Consider the following 14,227-nt stretch of genomic DNA (forward strand, 5'->3'; position numbering starts at 1 on the left):
GAGGTTCCTCAAAAAATTGGAAATGGAACTCCCATTTGACCCTGTGATCCCACTACTAGGAATATATCCCAAGAAACCAGAAACACCTATCAGAAAGGATATATGCACCCAGATGTTCATAGCAGCACAATTCACCATAGCTAAGATCTGGAAACAGCCTAAGTGCCCATCAGTAGATGAATGGATTAGAAAATTGTGGTACATCTACACGATGGAATACTATGCTGCTGTTAAAAAGAAGGAACTCCTACCATTTGCAACATCATGGATGGAACTGGAGAGCATTATGCTAAGTGAAACAAGCCAGTCAATGAAGGAAAAATACCACATGATCTCACTCATTCATGGATAATAAAGACCATTACAAACTTTTGAACAATAATAGATACAGAGGCAGAGCTGCCTCAAACTGATTGTCAAACTGCAGTGGGAAGGCCAGAGAGAGTTGGGGGGCAGGAGGGAGGGGAGTAAGAGATCAACCGAAGGACTTGTATGCATGCATATAAGCATAACTAATGGACATAAGACACTGGGGGGTAAGGGAGGGTAGTGGTTTGTCAAGGGCGGGGGGGGGAAAAAGGATACTTATGTAATACCCTTTGTAATACTTTAAGAGGAAAATAAAAAAAAAAAAAAAACAAAAACAAAAAAAAAAAAACAATAAGAACATGACATAAAAACAACATTGATAAAAAGTGACTAATAAATGCCGAAACCGGTTTGGCTCAGTGGATAGAGCGTCGGCCTGCGGACTAAAAGGTCCCAGGTTCGATTCCAGTCAAGGGCATGTACCTGGGTTGCGGGCACTTCTCCAGTAGGAGATGTGCAGGAGGCAGCTGATCGGTGTTTCTCTCTCATCGATGTTTCTAACTCTATCTCTCTCCCTTCCTCTCTGTAAAAAAATCAATAAAATATATTTAAAAAAAAAAAAAAGTGACTAATAAATTGATTAAACTTATTCTAATATCTCCCTGTATACCACATTCAGAGTAAAAACACTTTCAGAGTGCTTGACTAATTTCCCTTGTGATGAAATTAACTTTAACTTTAACGTCTCGTGCTCTTTGAACTCGAGAGAAAGCAACATATAACTGACCATGTCTGAAAACGGATTCAGGTAGGAATATTACTACTCTGTCTAGAGTTTGTCCTTGTGATTTATTAATAGTCATCGCAAATGCTGGCATCATGGGAAACTGTCTTCGAATTAATTTAAATGGGATGCCAGTGTCAGACGGGGACAAATCAATTCTTGGAATCAGAACAACCAAGAGCTTTATATGTATTGCGCATGTGTGAGTCAACGTTTATTTTTAAATTGCCAGTGGACGTCATATGCATCGGCTGGTCGGAGGGACATACAGTCAGTCACTTAGCCTTTTATAGATAGATTGGAGTGTTTGTCATATTCTTTTAAGTCTAATAATTTGTCATTTGATTATCTTGGATTTTCTAGGTAGCTAATGATATCAGCAAAAAAAGAAAATTTTGTCTTTTCTTTCATATATTTACTAGAGGCCCGGTGCACAAAAATTTGTGCATTCGGCAGGGAGAGGGAGTTCCTCAGCCCGGCCTGTGCCCTCTCGCAGTCTGGGAACCCTTGGGAGATAATGACCTGCTGGCTTAGGTCTGCTCCTGGGTGGCAGAGGACAGGCCCAATCCCTAGGTGCAGCCCCTGGTCGGGCTCAGAGCAGGGCTGATTGGGGAGTTGGGGCGCCACCCCTTGTCATGCACAGAGCAGGGTGGATCTGGAGGTTGCGATGCCACCCCTAGTCACGCTCAGGGTAGGGCCGATTGGGGGGGTGGGGCACCGCCCCCTGTCACACTCAAGGCAGGATCGATAGGTTGCGGTGCCACTCCCGGTCACGCACAGAGCAGGGCCCTTCGGGGGGGTTGGGGCTCCATACCCTGTCACACACAGAGCAGGGTTGATCGGGGTTGAGGAGCTCCCCCTGTCATGCACAGAGCAAGGCCCATCAGGGGGTTGGGGAGCTCCCCCCTGTCACGCACAGAGCAGGGCCCATCAGGGGGTTGGGGCACCACCCCCTGTCACACACAGAGCAGGGCAGATCAGGGGGTTGGGGCACCGCCACTGTCACACTCAGGGCAGGGCCAATGGAGAGGTTATGGCTCTACCCCGTCACACACAAAGCAAGGCCCATAGGGGTGGGGGGGGGGGCTTTGGGCGCCGCACCCTGTCACAAACAGAGCAGGGCGGATAGGGAGGTGTGGCCCCGCCCCCTGTCACACACAGAGCCGCAGGGTGATCAGGGGGTTTGGTCGCTGCCCCCTGTCACGCTGATTCCGGTGCTGGGAGGCATATTACCCTTTTACTAAATAGGATAGAGGCCTGGTACATGGGTGGGGGCTGGCTGGTTTGCCCTGAAGGGTGTCCTGGATCAGGGTGGGGGTCCCACTTGGGTGCCTGGCCAGCCTGGGTGAGGGGCTGAGGACCATTTTCAGGCTGGCGGTTGACTGAAGCTCCCAACCGCCCCTTTTTTTCTTTTTTTTTATTCTGGGCCAGCTTTAGCTCTGAGGCTCAGCTCCAGCTATGAGGCCTCTGCTGCTGAAAGCAGGTTTCTGGCCTTTGTTTACCTTATGTATTTGAAACAATGTTGCGGTCCTGCTTGCTGAAGCCCGGCTGACTAAAGCAGGTTTCTGGGGTTTTGTTCAGCTTCTATATTTGTAACATAGTTTCTTAAACTGCAGCTGAGAGGCCGGCAAGGCAGGCGGGGAACCTGGCTTTCTCCATCACTGGAGCAAGCAAGCCTCCCTGTTCGCATCAGCTGCCTGGCTGCCGGCCGCCATCTTGGTTGGCAGTTAATTTGCATATCTCAGTGATTAGCCAATGGGAAGGGTAGCAGCCATACGGCTAATTACCATGTTTCTCTTTTATTAGATAGGATACTTATTATATTTTCATATTTGCTTTTTTGTACCTGTCAGGAAAAAAAATCATTGAATATGGTGGTGATAATAGTCATTCTTATCCAGTCTCTAAACTATATGATAGTGCTTTTAGTATCTGACCATGAAATAGGATATACTAGTAAGCTGTATATATATATAATTTGATGGAAGTATTATTTTATTCTTACTAAAACTCCTAGCTGGCAAATGATAAATATGCCTTTTCTTTCTCTGTAATTAAATATTCATTTCTCTTAATTCTCATTTAAACTAACAGAATTCCTAATGTTGAACTATTTTTGCATACTGGCATAATCTCTTTAATAACCTTTAAAAATACCCTTTATTTTATAGAGAGGCAGAAGATAAATTAGAGCAGAGTCAGAAAATGGTGATTGAAAAGGAACAGAGTTTGCAGAAGTCCCAAGAGGAATGTATAAAGTTGAAGGTGGATTTACTTGAACAAAGTAAACAAGGAAAGAGGTATGTGTTTTTAAAGCAAGTTATTTCTTTTTTTTGTAAGGGGGAAAAAAAGAATATATTACCTATTTAAAATTCTAGCTAAGTTTTGAAGTGAAAATTTTTCAGAAATTTGTCAGTAGAATAACTTAATTTTTTTGGTACATTTTTATTTTCATTTCCCATTAAAATATTTTTTAAAATATATTTTTATTGATTTCAGAGAGAGAGGGAGAGGGGGAGAGAGATAGAAACATCAGTGATGGACAGACAGTAGGGTGGTGAGGGCCTGGGGTGGAGTGGGAACCAGGTGGAGGGGAGCTTTGGGGGAAAAAAAAAATAAAAGAAACATCAGTGATGAGAGAGAATCATTGATTGGCCGTCTCCTGCACGTCCCCCACTGGGGATGGAGTCTGCAACCTGGGCATGTGCCCCCGACCGGAATCGAACCCGGGATCCTTCAGTCCGCAGGCTGACACTCCATCTACTGAGCCTAACCAACCAGGACTCAATTAAAATTTTCATGTGTGAATTTTATGTTATTGGCATTCTTGATTGGGATTAATTCCTAAGAGCCTGATAATGATGATCAATATAATGATATTATTTCTGAAATTAAGTTGCATGACTTACATAAAATTCATGAGAAAGTGTCTTTGGGTCTTCCTTAAGGAATACATGAGTACTATAAGAATATCTATTTTATTTAAACCATGTCTTAAAATAAAGTTTTGTAGGTAGCCTTGACCCAGGAACCATTAACTTTGAATGTCAATTAACTTTTAAACTAATACTTAACATTTTTAGTTTAAATCAATGAGATTTTGCAATATAATAATGTAATTATGACAACTTTTACATAAAGTAAAATCATAATCTGTATTTTTATCTTTTACATTAAAAATATTTTAAAATTTGCACTATAGTGTAAATAACATTACAAAGAAAGTGTATTTTGAAAATTTGTCATAAATAGATTAAATATTTGTTTGCATTTTTATTTAAACATCTTGAAACCTAGCAGCATTTGGCTGGTCTAGTTTCAGTTACCAATGTATATTTGGTAGTCAATATTACTTTGAGGTAATGTTTAGGTTTTGGAGTTAAATAGCCAGATTTTACCTCTCAGTGGCTTTGTTACCTTGGGAAAATTATCTGTCCTTCTTGAATCTAAGTTTGCTCATCTTTAAATTGAGATGATATTGTCTTGATATAAGGATTAAATGAAAAAAGAAATGTTAGGTGCCTTTTAAATAATAAACACTAGCAAATGTACCTATCATGATTGTAACCTGTATGGTTAAAGCCCTCCTGGCGTGGCTCAGTGGTTGAGTGGAGAGGTCACAATTCGATTCCAGTCAGGGCACATGTCTGGGTTGTGGGCTCAATCCTCTGGCTTAATCCCCAATAGGGGATGTGCAGGAGGCAGCCAATGAATGATTCTCATTATTGATGTTTCTATCTCTCTCCGTCTCTCCCTTCCTCTCTGAAATCAATAAAAATATATTTTTAAAAAATTAATAAACTGTATGGTTAATTAGTCTGAAATTCAGACTTATTCAAATAAGCTTTTTACATATGGTTATTACAGTGAGGTAATATTATGGAAACTAGCTTTCTAATATAGCTAAGAAAAAATACAAAGGAAGAGCAACTAGTTCTCTCTCTAAAACTTAATATGATTCTTAGGGTCAAGTATTGACTTTGCTTTCACAAAGTGAATAGTGAGGATGGCCACAGTTTGGACAGCGTGTGCAAAGGCATCTATCTACTAGTCTATATATATAAAACCCTAACATGCAAATAGACCGAACAGCAGAACAACCGAACAACTGGTCGCTATGACGTGCGCTGACCACCAGGGGGTATGCACAGAACATGGTGGGCATTGGCAGCAGGTGGCAGAGCATGGAACATGGTGGGCATCTGCCGTGGTGGGATGGTGGAGCAGGTGAGCAGGGGCACCAGACCAAGGTGGGGCGCTGGTCACTGTCATCGGGGAACAGCTCTGGTGGTCACTGAAAATTCTTTGCTTCTGGATGCCATGGTCCAGCCGGGCGCTCGCACCTGCTGCCGGTGCCAGCCCCACTCATACCTGCTGCCGGAGCCCGGCGCCTGCCCCAATCACTTGGCACCGTCAGCAGGTGCGAGTGGCAACTGCTGGCCCTGATCGCCCCTCAGGGCTTCTCCACCTCCTCCTGCTCTTGGGGGGCGATTGAGGCTGGCAGCCACCTCTCGCACCCACTGCCACCAATGGCCCTGCTCACACTGCTGCTGGTGCCAGAGCTACTGCTCGCACCCACTGCCAGTGCTGGCCCCTACTCGCATCTGCTGCTGGCGCCAGAGCCAGAGCCGGAGCTGCCGCTCGCACCTGCTGCTGGCACCTGACGCCTGTCACGATTGCTTGGTGCCATCAGCTGGTGCAAGTGGTGCTGCTGGCTCCAGTTGTCCCTGAGGGCTTCTCCACCTCCCCCTGCTCCTGATGTGCAATTGGGGCAGGAGCAGCTGCTTGCACTCACTGATGATGCAGGCCCTGCTCTCACCCACTGCTGGCGCCAGCCCCAATTGCTCCGCGCCATCAGCGCATGGGACTGATGGGGGTGGGAGCAGGGCTGCCTACAGACAGGGGACTGGGGGCCACAGGGGGAGGGTCTGGGTGGGAGTGCGGAGGATGGGCTAAGACCCACCCCTGTGCCCACTGCAGCCTCGTGGCCCACAATTCCTTTCAGGGTGCATAAATTCGAGCACTGGGCCCCTAGTATATATCCTATATAATAAAAGAGAAACATGCAATTTAGCCATCCCTCCGCTATGCTCAAGCCATGCCCACCAGCCAATCCGAGTGACTATGCAAATTATCTGACAAAGATGGCAGTTAATTTGCATATGCAGGTGTCAAGCGCCCCCGGAGGTGATGGCAGCCACAGCTGCGGGCTCCCAGGACCTTCACCAGCCCCAGGAGGTGCGCCAAGCCACTCCCGCTGACTCCTGGGACCTAGCTGGTGGAGAGCAGGAGGTTTGGAGGACTTGGCAGAGCAAGAGACTGCTGGACATAGAGCAGAGCGAGAGAGAGGGTGGCTTGGAGGGTGAGGCTCCCTCTGTCCAACTTCCTCATCACAGCTGTGGAAACTGACAGCAGGGAGGAGGAAGTCCCACCCCCACAGAGTCAGCCAGATTCAGCCATTGGTCAGACAGCTCTCAGTGGCCTGATAGCCAGGACTGTCATTCACCTGCATCTCAGACCGTGACAGCTGGGAGGTGGGACTATGTCTAAAGAACAACTGTTGATATAACGTAGCTCTGCAGCTGAAAGATGCCGGTGTTATCGACAAAAAGTGTCTGCAGAGCAGAGTGCATCTGATATTGAAAGAAGGTGGCGCCTGCGACAGGATGTATCTGAACACCAGCTACTGGAAAAATGTCGCTCCAATGCCGAAAAACACGGGTGTTATTGACAGAAAATGTCTGAAGACCAATGTGCCTTTGAAGTTGAAAGAAGGTGGTGGCGACGACAGAATATGTCTAGAGAACAGTCATCAACAAGTACTACCAATACCAGTAGGAACTGCCTTCTCAGCGAAAATGGAGTACATGAGGATGCAATTCTCGAACATAGTTGTGGTGGAATGACTGTTCGATGTGAATTTTGCCTATCCCTAAATTTCTAGGATGAAAAAACCATCCGATGGGAAGTTTACTTGATGTCGAAGCAAAGGGAAAGTCTGTCCAAATGATATACATTTTCCAGATTACCCTGCATATTTAAAAAGATTGACGACAAACGAAGATTCTGATAGTAAAAATTTCCTGGAAAATATTCGTTCCATAAATAGTTCTTTTGCTTTTCCTTCCATGGGTGCAAATATTGCATCGCCATCAAGATATGGGCCATACTGTTTTAGAATGCACTGACAAGTTTATCACCATACTGGAACTTTATATCCTTCAGATGGTGTTTCTTTTTTTTTTAAATTAAATCTTTATTGTTCAGATTATTACATTTGTTCCTCTTTTTTCCCCCCATAACTCCCCTCCTTCCAGCTCCCACCCCACCCTCCGCCCTCACTCCCCACCCACTGTCCTCATCCATAGGTGCACGATTTTTGTCCAGTCTCTTCCTGCATCTCCCACACCCCTTTTCCCCCCAAGAATAGTCAGTCCATTCCCTTTCTATGTCCCTGATTCTATTATAATCACCAGTTCATTCTGTACATCAGGTTATTTATTCACTTGATTCTTAGATTCACTTGTTGATAGATGCATATTTGTTGTTCATAATTTGTATCTTTACCTTTTTCTTCTTCTTCCTCTTCTTAAAGGATACCTTTCAGCATTTCATATAATACTGGTTTGGTAGTGATGAACTCATTTAGCTTTTCCTTATCTGTGAAGCTCTTTATCTGACCTTCAATTCTGAATGATAGCTTTGCTGGATAAAGTAATCTTGGTTGTAGGTTCTTGGTATTCATCACCTTGAATATTTCTTGCCACTCCCTTCTGGCCTGCAAAGTTTCTGTTGAGAAATCAGCTGACAGTCGAATGGGTATTCCCTTGTAGGTAACTGAGTCTCTTTCTCTTGCTGCTTTTAAGATTCTCTCTTTGTCTTTTGCTCTTGGCATTTTAATTATGATGTGTCTTGGTGTGGCCCTCTTTGGATTCCTTTTGTTTGGGGTTCTCTGCGCTTCCTGGACCTGTAAGTCTATTTCTTTCACCAGGTGGGGGAAGTTTTCTGTCATTGTTTCTTCAAATAGGTTTTCAATATCTTGCTCTCTCTCATCTTCTGGTATCCCTATAATTCTGATATTGGTATGTTTGAAGCTGTCACAGAGGCTCCTTACACTATCTTCGTATTTTTGGGTTCTTTTTTCATTTTGCTTTTCCGGTTGGGTGTTTCTCGCTTCTTCGTATTTCAAATCTTTGACTTGATTCTTGCGCTCCTCTGGTCTGCTGTTGGGAGTCTGAATAATATTCTTTATTTCAGTCAGTGTATGCTTACTTTCTAGATGGTCCTTTATCACACCATTGAGAGTCTCATTAGATTTCCTGTACATCTCATCAAGTTTATCGACAGACTCTAGAAGCCTCTTGAGAGACCTCAAAAGTGTGGTTCTGAACTCAATATCCTCCCTTGATAGTTTTGTCCTGTTTCTTTGTCTCCGCATTTTTTTACGCTTTCTTGGTACACCCCCTAGTGGTCTTTGTGGGCAGTCTTGTTGTAGTTAAGCCTTGATTGTTGTAGTTAATACTAGAGGGATTTGACCTCCAGGCTGACTGGCTGTGATAATCAGCTGTGTTTGCAGTGGAAGAACTTGTGTCCTCTAGGGAGGTGCTAATCTAGCCTTTGCCTGAGGCTATCCGGCAAATGGCTCTGTGCAGGGCTTGGGTGGGGCGGGTCCCACGGGATCAACAGGGCGGAGGAGGGAGCAGTTATGGTTGCTCTCAGTCCGTCCCCAGGGGCTCTGCCTCTCTGTCCCAGCAACAGCTGCAAACCTCAGAGGGACCGTAGCCAGACAGTCCTGCTTCTCCCGTTTGAGTCTGGGTCCCTAGAGACTTGCCCAGATCTGGAGCTCTGAGTCTGAAGCTCCCTCCGGATTGAAACAGATAACCACGCCCTCAGCCACCAGCCCGAGCCGTGCGCACTCCACACCTTAGTATTTTACTTCAGCACTGCGCCTCCTCTGATTCTCGGTTCCTCCTAGTTGTAGAACTTCTATTCAGCCAGCCTTCCTGTGGTTCTGGATGATGTCCGTTCCGTCTTTTAGTTGTATTTTTGAAGTGGTTGTTCGAGGCAGCAAACTCCGGCGTTAACCTATGCCGCCATCTTGGTTTTTCTCCAGATGGTGTTTCTTAGAAGGTTGCTCAACTCTATATTTTGGATACAACCGAAACTACAAGTAAAAGATTAGCAATGCCAGAAAACCAGGGCTGCTCAGAAAGACTCATGATCAACATCAACAACCTCATGCATGAAATAAATGAATTAAAAAAATCGTACAATCGCTTCTCTGCCTTTTGGCTAAGATCAAGTGTAGTATCTGTTCTTAACAGTTTAATATCTAAAAAAAAAAATCGTACAAGATGCTACATGAGGTAGAAAAGGCAGCCCAATCTGAAGCAGCAGCAAAAGGTATTGCTCCCACAGAGGTAACAATGGTGATTAAATACGATCGTAACAGTGATCTGGGTAGATATAATTCTCCCAGTGTAACCGAGATTGCTGTCATATTCAGAGACAAAGATGGAGAGCCTCCTTTTGAAAGGGACTTGCTCATTCATTGTAAACCAGATCCCAATAATCCAAATGCCACTAAAATGAAACAAATCAATATCCTGTTTCCTTCGTTAGATGCAATGACATATCCTATTCTTTTTCCACATGGTGAAAAAGGCTGGGGAACAGATATTGCATTAAGATTCAGAGACAACAGTGTAATCGATAATAATACTAGACAAAATGTAAGGACACGAGTCACACAAATGCAGTGTTATGGATTTCATCTCTGTGTGTGGGACACTTTCAATCCTATTTTAAATGCAGGAAAATTAACTCAACAGTTTATTGTGGATTCGTATTAAAAAATGGAGGCCAATCGGATTAATTTCATCAAAGCAAACAATCTAAGTTGAGAGTTGAAAAATATAGTGGTTTGATGGATTATCTCATATCTAGATCTGAAAAGGACAATGTGCTGATTGGTAAAATGATAATACTTCCATCATCTTTTGAGGGTAGGCCCAGAAATATGCAGCAGTGACATCAGGATGCTATGGCAATTGTAACAAGGTATGGCAAGCCCAATTTATTCATAACCATGACATACAACCCCAAATGGACAGATATTGCAAACAATTTATAACACTGGCAAAAAATTGAAAACAGACCTGATTTGGTAGCCAGAGTTTTTAATATTAAGCTGAATGCTCTTTTAAATGATATCTGTAAATTCCATTTTATTGGCAAAGTAGTAGCTAAAATTCATGTCATTGAATTTCAGAAACATGGCCTGCCTCACGCTCACATATTATTGATATTAGATAGTCCAAATTATGTTCCTCTAATTAATTCCCTTTCAATGTGCATGAATTTTGTGCACCGAGCTACTAGTGTATATATAAAAGTGTCCCCTCAGGAGTTCGACCAGGACAACAGGAGTTTGATCACTCGCTATGACATGTGCTGACCAACAGGGGGTGGCACAGAACATAGCGGGTGACCAGCAGTGGTAGCGGGACACTGAGGGAGCGAGGAAAGGAAGAAGCAGGGAGGCGGGGGAACCGCGCAGAGGCAGTGCGTGGGACATGAGGGAAGGAGGAGATGGGAAGGTGAGGAAGCAGGAAACCTGATAGGCCCTGATTGCCGGCCAGGCCTAGGGACCCTACCTGTGCACGAATTTTTTGCACCAGGCCTCTAGTAGAAATATAAAAGAACATCATTGCTGAAGAACATTGAGGAATTTTATATACTTACTAGAGGCCCGATGTACAAAAATTTGTGCACTCGGGAGGGCTCCCTCCACCTGGCCTGTGCCCTCTCGCAGTCTGGGACTCCTTGGGGGATGTCCACCTGCTGGCTTAGGCCCGCTCCCCAAGGGATCGGGCCTAAGCTGGCAGTCAGACATCCCTCTGGCAGCCTGGGAGCCCTCGGGGGATGTCTGCTTATCAGCGGGGGGCAGGCCTAAGCTGCAGTTGGACATCCTTAGTGCTGCTGAGGAGGCGGGAGAGGCTCACGCCACCACCGCTGTGCTGGCAGCCATCAGCCTGGCTTGTGGCTGAGCAGAGCTCCCCCTGTGGGAGCACACTGACCACCAGGGGGCAGTTCCTGCATTGAGCATCTGGCCCCTGGTGGTCAGTGTGTGTCATAGTGACCAGTCATTCCCAGTCGTTCTGCTGTTAGGGTCAATTTGCATATTGCCCTTTTATTATATAGGCTATGTAAATGGGTAGGTGTAATAGGAAATGAGGCAAGAAAAACAGGTTTGGTCCAGACTATAAATGGCTTTGTGTGTTATGCCAAAGGATTTGTATTTTAACCTGGAAAGCATAAATAGCCAATTGAGAATTTTGGGTGGAGATGTGACATGAAGACTCTTGGAGCTTTTTGAAGTGTTAGAATAAATATTGGCATTCTGAAATTGAAAGATTTAAACTTTTGCAAAGATATTTTTTCGGTATAAAAGATTCATTATAATGGATTAAAAAGCCAGTATAAAGGCAGAGATTGTTTAGCTTTATGCTGTTTATAAAAGACATACTTAAAATATGAACACAAAAGTTTAAAGCAGAGAGATAGAAAGAAATATCTCAGGCAAATAGTCACCAAAACAAAGTAGATATAGCTATATTAAAATCACACAGAATAGATTTAAGTGCAACAAGCATTACTAGAGTTAAAAATAATTCATATGATAAATTTATGTTTAAGTAGCACTTAAGGAAAAAGCTGTGGAGATTCTAAACCTACATGTATCTAATAATTTAGTCCAAGTATATATAAAGAAAATAAAATTTCAAGTAGAAGTGAATAAATCTTATACGGGGAACGTTTTTATACATTTACTAGGAATTATTAAATTAAACAACAAAAAAAGTAAGAAGTTGAAGAATTGAATGACAATTAATAATCTTGATCTAGTGGATGCTTATCTAGAACCCTATACCCAACAATTTGAGAAATGATATTATTTCAAGCACTTCTATAACATTTATAATCTGTTACCTACCTCACTATGCCAGAAAACATGAGTTTCAATAAACACCAAAAGATTGATGTCACACATATCACCTTCTCATACCACAGTACAGTTAAATTGGAATATAATCTCCCAAGTCATGTATGTTTGGAAATTTAAAACAAGCTTTCTTCCTCATATACCATTGAGGAACTTATGATAAAAATTAGACAAGTTTTAGATTGTTGGGAGGCTTAAATAAGTTATTATTTATATTATTCTCTACTGGTTCTCTAAGTGTAGGTGAGGGTGTGGTACTACAGAAACTCATACACATTTCTGTTTGGGAATGTAAATTGGTAGAGCTGCTGTACAAATTGTTGAAAAAGATTTAATAAACACCCTGGCTGATATGGCTGCATGGTTAGAGCATCAGCCAGCACACAGAAGGGTCTCGGGTTTGATTCCTAGTCAAGGGCACATACCTGGGTTGCAGGTTTGATCCCCAGCCCTGGTTGGAGTGCATGCGGGAGACAACCAATCCATGCGTGTCTCCAACATCGATGTTTCTCTCTCTCTCTCTCTCTCTCTCTCTCTTTCTCTCTCTCTCTTTCTCCCCCCTTTCTTCCACTTTCTCTAAATATTCTCCTGTGAAAATTTAAAAAAAGATTTAATAAAGTTGAATGTTCACCTTTATAGTACCTTCAATTTTGAAATAACTTTTGGAAAAAATCTAGCAATTTTGCTCCTAGTTATTTATCTTAAAGAAACTCTCACATATATTGCTAAGAAACTATGCATTGTGATGTTCACTGCAATGTTGTTTGTATTAGCTGAGAAAAAAACCTCAATGTCTATCAACTGTGGATTGGGTAAATAAATTACAGTATTTTTATACCATGGAATATTATGTAATAGATTTTTTTTAAATGAATTGTAGTCATATCGGTGAATATAGATAGGTCTTGAATGAATTGAACAAAAGCAATTTGCAGTAGGATACAGGCAGTGTGATGCCATTTGTATAAAATATAAAAACATGAAAAAAGACTGATATTTTATTAAATGTAAGATTACACAGATTTTAAGATATACCATTATTTTAGTAATCACTAAGAAAAAAATATCACCATGAAACTGAGATACCATCAATTGTAAAATACATATCAATCTTAGAGAAGTTAAAAATGTGAAAACAATCTGCCTCTTAGATGAATTATAAGGTACTATTTGTGGGTTTAGGTTAGCATATAAATATACAAAATGTTTTTTAATGTTACATCTTAGTGCTTTTATTTATTTATTTTTATTAATTTATTGTGGTGACATTGGTCAGCATGAACATATAGGTTTCAGGTATGGGTTTCTATGTTATAAGATCTGTATATTGCACCGTGTGCCCACCACCCAAAGTCAAATCTTCTCTTGCCACCATATATTAGGACCCCCTTCTGCCCCCACACTCTTCCAAAATGTTTTGTAATTTAAAAAAACAAAGTGATTCTAGGGTTACCTTTGTGGAAGAAGTCAGGGGAATGGGATTTTGAAAAGACTCACAGGGACAGGACCTCAACTCTGTAATGTCTTTGTTTGCTTAAAATAAAAAAGTCTTCCCTGACCTGTGTGGCTCAGTTGATTGGAGTGTTGTCCCATACACCAAAAGGTGGTGAGTTCAATTCCTGGTCAGGGCAGGTTGTGTGTCCGATCCTATCAGATGAGTGCAGAAAGCAACTGATGGATGTTTCTCTCTCTCTCTCTTTCTCCCTCTCCCCCTCTCCTTCTCTCCCTCTCTCTCTCTCTCCCTTTTCCTTCTCTCTAAAATCAATAAAAGCTCCCTCGCCGGTTTGGCTCAGTGGATAGACCATCGGCCTGAGGACCAAAGGGTCCCGGATTCAATTCCAGTCACTGGCACGTACCTTGGTTGCAGGCTCTTACCTGGCCCAGGCCCATGGTTGGGGCTCATGCAGGAGGCAACCAATCAATGTCTTCTCTTACACTGATGTTTCTCTCTGTCTTCCACTCCCCCTAAAAATCAACGGGAAAATATCTTCAAGTGAGGAGTAACAAAAATAAAATCAAATCAGTAAAAGCATGTCCTGAGGTAAGGATTAAAAATAAATAAGCAACTAAGTCTCCATGAAGCAAAAATAGCAGATTTAAGATTCATTAAGTGTGGGTTGTGAGTACAT

At 42.8% G+C, this 14,227-nt stretch overlaps 1 protein-coding gene and 1 pseudogene across 9 annotated transcripts in view; both read left to right on the plus strand.

Moving 5' to 3' along the window:
• CCDC18 (coiled-coil domain containing 18) overlaps positions 1-14,227 on the plus strand; it is a 139,487-nt gene that overhangs the window by 22,115 nt on the left and 103,145 nt on the right. For all 9 annotated transcript variants that reach the window (XM_070405615.1, XM_070405609.1, XM_070405614.1 and 6 more), the window contains one exon: positions 3,265-3,393. In XM_070405615.1, the coding sequence (XP_070261716.1) occupies positions 3,265-3,393 (129 nt within the window). The remainder of the gene's footprint in view (positions 1-3,264; positions 3,394-14,227) is intronic.
• Positions 9,366-9,454, plus strand: LOC139004786 (U2 spliceosomal RNA; annotated as a pseudogene).

The sequence above is a fragment of the Myotis yumanensis genome, unplaced genomic scaffold, assembly GCF_028538775.1.
Source record: "Myotis yumanensis isolate MYYU_CA2020_CCGP unplaced genomic scaffold, mMyoYum1.0.hap1 SCAF_2, whole genome shotgun sequence".
Taxonomy (NCBI): domain Eukaryota; kingdom Metazoa; phylum Chordata; class Mammalia; order Chiroptera; family Vespertilionidae; genus Myotis; species Myotis yumanensis.